Genomic DNA, 6,783 nt, shown 5'->3' with positions numbered 1-6,783 from the left:
CTGGGAATTCTAATCGATGCAGAACAGGTAAGTTATTTGTGTAGAATTCCACATAAACAGAAGTAGTTTTTGACAAATTTCGTCAAATCCACTAGTTTAAAAACATAAATAATTTTAAATATTATATAATTTAGTTATTCTGCAGGGGAAATTTTTTTTTTGACTTAGTAGTTCTGTGACTTGTATGAAGCTTTTAAATTTATATTTAGTTGATATTTAAAAGTAATACAGTCAAGAACAGGTCCACGTATGTGTACCTTGGTACGTATTTCAAAATTTATGACAGCTTAGTAGGCAAGTGAAATCTCATAGTATTATGAGTATTCAATTTTATATCTATCTAGCAATATTTCTATGCGTATTTTAATGAATTGTTTTATACAAAGATACATATATTAACTTTTTGGGCTTTTTTCCCCATTTTTAAACTTTTCACCCCATGAATGGAATATTTTTACAGTTAATGTTAGAATCTTTTTAACATTTATTAATTTTGNCATGGCTTTCCCACCAGAGGCCCCATACGTCACTTCATAGAACTTGTTGCTGTAGGATTATCTACAAATCCTTATATATCAGTTGAAAGAAAGATTGAAAATATCGACTGGTTTAGAAACTATTTCAAAGAAAAAGAAGAAATTTTGAAACAATGTGGTGCTTTAGAATAAAAATTGAAAATGTTACTGCTTGTAGATTTTAAATAAAACTTGTTCAATTACCTTTGTTTGTTATTTGAGTGATTAGTTTTTTCTGAATTATAATTAAATTAAAACAGAACATGGCTATTTTTTATAAAAAAAAATGCAATTAAATACAATTTAATGTCTATAAAAATAACAAATTTTTATCTATCATCTTTGTTCAGATTAGAAATAGTCTTCATTGAAATCTGACCAGACCCTCTTTTAGCTGGTTTAGCCTATGTATAAGAAATAAATTATTATTAGCAGCTTTATTAGACAGGTTCTATGTATACCTAAAGAAGGTGTTCCACAATTAAACAAACTAAGAGGTGTGTTAAAGGCATCATTAAGAGGATGAAAAGATACCATAGAACATGGCGTTGCAAACCACATTGAGAGGGTGGAAAAACTATGGCGATATTGACATCATGCTGGAAAATAATTACAAAAGATACTATTAATTTTCCAACTACAAAAAGATTTATTTGACTAAGTATTATAATAGTTCTTAGAAGTAGCACCCATTGACGTCATCTTCTATGGTATTCATGCATATTTTAACTAACTCACTATAAGGTGCCAAGTGTGCTTTTGATGTTTTCTCACAATCTACCCAATGAAATCATCCTGTGTGTAACCAAAAAAGGGGAAAACATTAAAGTAGTTCATTTAAGTGTGACAACTAACCTTTCGTGTTCCTCTAGATTTAGGGCCTACGCGTTTTTTTTTAAAATTTTCACTTTCACAACATGGCTTGTAAATCCAGCATGTTCTAGATATAAGTTTTTATCCATTTAATGCCTTTTATCACCTCTATATATTTGTCAGTTGAATTTTGGAACAACCTGTATGTTTGGTAACCATTCATATTTTTTAAAAAATTTTAATAACTTGTATACTGTTAAGCAGTGTATGGTAAAACTGATTAACAACATACCAATTGTTAAAAAATTTTAAAGTATTAATATCAGAAATATTCACAATTTATGCTAATTTACTATTTTAATTTTGAAAGGATTACACCATAAAGCCCTACATAAAATATCTTAAAGAAATATATTGTTAAGTTAACTTCTTCATTTTCTCGGTTCACATATATGAACCTAAGCTTCTAAAAACATGCTAGAAGGAAATTTATAATTCTTCCTTCACTAAAACATTCATGGACATCTAAACCTTCTGGGAATTCTAATCGATGCAGAACAGGTAAGTTATTTGGGTAGAATACCAGATAAACAGAAGTAGTTTTTGACAAATATCATCAAAGCCACGTGTTTAAAAACCTAAATAATTTTAAATATTATGTAATTTAGTTATTCTGAAATTTTTTTTAAATTTTTTTTTACTTAGTAGTTCTGTGACCTGTATGAAGCTTTTAAATTTATATTTACTCAATATATAAAAATAATATATTCAAAAACAAGCTGTGTGTATTTTGTGCAGTTTACTTAGTTAAAAAAGTTTTGATACTGCATTTGAATGCAATATTGCATTATCCTAAAATTATTATCTCCCTGGCAGTATAATTCATATTTTATTTATCTTATTCTGACTCATGGCATTAAAATGAATATTCATAACTGTAAAATATTTTGCATACTTTATACTTTGTATATTTTATATTCTATTTTAAACTTTAACTATTGCAAATTCTTCAAAAAAAAAAAAAAATATCACTATGTTATGAATACTACAAAACAAAAAAAAACTTGACTTTGAGTATTTTTGTATTGTACTTTTAATACACATGTAAACGCATCAACAAATAAATTAGATAATATGATTTCTTGAGAATGGGTGTATTTTTAATCACAGGGCTGAGAGTAGTCAGAAAGTAAAAAAGTGGAAATCCAAAAATGAATATATATATCGCGTTAATACGAATCCCTACATAGGGTTTTAAAAGCGCGTAAATGCGAATTGCGATATTGGATTTTTAAATCTCGTAAATAAGGTTCACAATGTTCGATATTTAATTAGCCTGCATAAGAATCGCAACGTTCAACTTTTAAATCAGGTAAATACGAAAATCAATGGTTTTGATTAAAAGGCTGAAATTTGAGAGACAAAAGCGGAAAAATCTCATCCTTGTAATCAGCATGTTGAATGCATTTTTTTTAATATATAAAAGTTGACAGTATAAAAGTTAGCAAAAAATTAGTACTAAAAACACTTACTTGTGATTCATGTGGCTTCCACCCAATGAGGTAGATAACTTGAAAGGTTGCTGGGACAGTGTGGTCAGCATTACCATACATTCCTACGATACCAATATTCTTTTTAAATATATGTTTTTTAAACTCATTTTGCATAAAAATTTATAAAATACACATTTTACCAAGAAATATTGTTTTCTATTATAACTTCTTAATATGTGACATACACAGTAAAACTTACTATTCTTTTACAAATCTTTTTATCTTTGCTGAGTTAACCCCTTAATGGTCTCCTAATTTTGAGGAAACGGGTCATAATAGAGCCTATATTTTTATTAAAGAAAATAATAAGAAGCTAAGTGTATATACAATGCATGTATTCATTTTTAATTTTTGGGTAAATTTTTAGCTTGAAATAAAAAATAATTTAGTATAGTCTGAAATAAATTACTTCTAAACACATCACAAATATTCTGTCACTGCCATCTGGTGTATAGATTGAAAAATAAAAATGATTCTGGGCAAAAAAAATTGCTTATTTTAATCTTTTTTTGGCACATTACTTTTGAATACTCCAGTCTGGAAATATCGCCCACACGAGAAATAAAGTGTGAAATTTCACCCTGTCATTATGACAGGAATGAAAGTTAATTAATATCTTTTAAACTACTTCAATTGAATCAATTTTTAATAGTAATAGGAGGTATTTCAATATTTCAGCACTTGTCTCTTCATTTCAATACTAACTTTCATTATTATTAGCGTTATAAATTTACAGAATTTCTATTTGGAACTTATGTCAAGTTACAAAATTTGTAATGAAATAGTAATTAAATTAAAATAAAGATTTACCTGCATAAATTGCTCCTGCAGCCAATAAAGAGTCACGGTTAATGCCTACCTTTCGATTCCATGCAGCATTTGTTTCACCCATTCCTAATATGAATTCTTTTAAATTAAATTTTATTTTAAATTAACTACACAAATAGAGTATTTTGCTTAAATTATGTAATATATATTTATATCAATTACTAATAGAATAAAATCAACCATTCCAAAACATACAATTAATAAAGAATGAAAATAATAGAAATATTAATAGTAATTATAAGTTGCAAAGCAACTGATGAACAATAGAAAGCTTTACAAAAAATTTGCTAGAAATGAAAAATTGTGAGAAATTATAACACGAATTACAATATGAAAATCATTTTTAAAAACAATCATTTCAAAATATGAACATGTGACATTTCAAAACATAAAAAAGAAAAGATGGTTTCCAACCAATTTATATTTGACAATATGAAAATCATTATGCCTTAAAACTATTGTTTATATAATATTAATTGGGCATCATCATCAGCTAAATAGGACAATATTACATTATAACACAACTGCAAGCTTTTGGCTAAATGTTTTTTTTTTGTAAGTTAAAGGGAGGGAATAAGCAGAAATAGCCATAAAAATATCACACTATTTTTCATACAAATTACAAACCGATTAGGACAAGAAATCAAAATCTGTGTACTGTTCTTAAAAACTTTTAGAAGTATTAATCAATACATTTGACACATAGTAATTAGCACAGCAAAAATCAAATGTTATATAATTTATTATTATGCATACCTCTTAAATCATCCAGCAATTCAAACATACTAGGATAATTCACAACTATTTCATCAGTATCCGTTAAAAAAGAAAAAAAAATGTAATAGTTAATAACCAAATTTGAATGCAATAAACGAAGTTAATAATGACATTGAAAGAGCTACCTACTATTGTAAGCATAGTATAACCAGCTCTATTTAGCAAATCTCCAATGTCTCTCACTCTAGCAAAAGGTGAAATGTGTGGAGAAAATCCCTTCAATAAAAAGAGAAATTAAAATATTCTAATGTAATTAATAAAAAGGAAAAAAATCTAAAAAATCATTGCTCAAACCGTAAAATAATGTCATCGTAGGTATACAGTTAAACCATCAACAACATTTATGACTTTACGTGCAGGTCATAAGGCTACCAAAGTGGGGAAGCCATCCCCTCTGGAGAAGATGGGAATTGCGATGGTTTTCAAACCATAATCTGCTTCTCAGCAGACCTTAGCAAAAGCTGTGTAGCTCTAATGCGTTATAAATAAAGTACTACTACTGCAACAACATTTTTTTTCTACTACAGCTATATATTTGTTACTTTAATGAAAATATCTTACAGTTGTGTTCACAAAAAAAAAAAAACCTGAATAACAAGGGTTTTTTAAAAGGTTTCACCATATCAGCTTGCCATATATTTACAAAATGCTATTTAACATTCGAAAGACGAATGGGTCAAATTTAGCCTAAGAAGCCAGAATCAAGTATTTCTCTCTTCTTAGATCTTCTCCTTAAATATGAGTCCTACTGTAATAAAACAATCCGAATAATTTTATCGGGAATTTTTATTGTTAAATGTTAACACTTGAAGGACATGAAATCTGGTATTAAATTATTTATATGATCATAAAATAGGTACAGCCTGCAAAAAAAAAAAAAAAAAAAAAAANAAAAAAAAAAAAAAAAAAAAAAAAAAAAAAAAAAAAAACGAATAACTTTCGAATAAATAACGAATAACCTGAATAACTTTCGTTCTAATGATCGGATTTGAACGAACTAAGTGTCAATCTTAATGGTTCCTGGGGGTGACCTCAAATATGTTAATTAATTAGTGCTAACTATTAATTAATATACGAAATCAGACACAAAAACGTACTTTCTCTGAATAAACATATAATTTTTTTTACATATTTGGAATCTAGAGACTTGAATTAGGGGGGGGGGGAGCCAAAAGTTTTAAAAAATTCGATCATAAATTGGGTCGCAATAAAAGGTTTATATATTTGGCGATAGTCCAGAAAACCGCCAAAAAAAAGTCACCTGCGCAAATGAATATTTTAAGATAACCCATTGACTAATTCAAAAGAGGAATGCTTAATTTTACTAGGTTGCTAGGCAAGCATGCTATGACTGTAAAAAATTTTTTAATGTTTTGTGATTGATCAGAAAGGTTTAATTCATTGTTAATAGAAAATATCTAGAAGTTTCTAGGCAATAGACAATTTTTAAGCTGATTTCTGTCTAAAAAGCAAAAAAAAAAAAAATTATTTTAATGTCCTTTGAAAAGAAAATTTGAATTGATTTACAAATTATTTATAATTTTCTAAGTTTTTAGAATTTAAATGCATGAACTTTTTATCTGATATTGTTTAGATTATGCTGTTTTTGCTAAATTTATTCGAGGATTTCATACTAAAATCAAATTAACATAACTTATTACAGCTATATACAAAATTTTAGGGATGATCATTTTTACAGCTTTAACCCCTTGGGGACGGGTGATTCATTAAAGCATTCGTACAAAATCAGGATGTAAATAAATAAAAAACGGTAGCTATCATTTAAGCTAGCTTAAATGCAGGCGTTGCTAATTTCACAGACTTACTTTGCCTTGAATTTAATTATTGTTTGTTTAATCATATATATAATCAATGTTAGTTCAAAGTATACAGTATAACTAAATAATTTTATTTCGAACTAAGTAATGATGAATAAAATAAATCAAACAATTATAACCCCGCCCACAAATAAACTGCTAAAGAATTACTTTGATTACCAGTTTTATCTTTTTACCCTGGTTGATACTGTTTTATGCTGTCACGTATTTGTGACAGTTGGCGCGAAAGGGTTAATCGAGTCTTCTAGGCAAGAAAATTTGAAGAAAAAAAAAGTGCTTGAAAAATAAAATGTAGATTGTAAAGTAATTCTAATGCACATTCACAAGGTTTTTTGTAATTTACGATATTTCTTTTTTCTATAACTCAAGGAATTGCTGAATGTTTAGTGGCATTTTAAAGACATTGAAATATGTTATGTTTAAGAATAAGATATTGAAATAATATGTTGCATATTGTAT

At 27.4% G+C, this 6,783-nt stretch overlaps 1 protein-coding gene across 1 annotated transcript in view; it reads right to left on the bottom strand.

Annotated features, from left to right (window-relative positions):
* Positions 1-802: 802 nt before the first annotated feature.
* The window catches only part of LOC107455204 (arginine-hydroxylase NDUFAF5, mitochondrial), a 16,251-nt gene continuing 10,270 nt past the window's right edge, over positions 803-6,783 (bottom strand). Inside the window, exons 8-12 of the mRNA XM_043053861.2 lie at positions 4,616-4,702; positions 4,466-4,526; positions 3,692-3,775; positions 2,861-2,943; positions 803-919 (exon numbers count right to left, since the gene is read on the bottom strand). Of these exons, the coding sequence (XP_042909795.1) occupies positions 845-919; positions 2,861-2,943; positions 3,692-3,775; positions 4,466-4,526; positions 4,616-4,702 (390 nt within the window). The 3' untranslated portion in view covers positions 803-844. The remainder of the gene's footprint in view (positions 920-2,860; positions 2,944-3,691; positions 3,776-4,465; positions 4,527-4,615; positions 4,703-6,783) is intronic.

Source organism: Parasteatoda tepidariorum, chromosome 9 (genome assembly GCF_043381705.1).
Source record: "Parasteatoda tepidariorum isolate YZ-2023 chromosome 9, CAS_Ptep_4.0, whole genome shotgun sequence".
Taxonomy (NCBI): domain Eukaryota; kingdom Metazoa; phylum Arthropoda; class Arachnida; order Araneae; family Theridiidae; genus Parasteatoda; species Parasteatoda tepidariorum.
The sequence above is the reverse complement of the archived record's forward strand: the minus strand, read 5'-3'. Positions and strand labels throughout refer to the sequence as shown.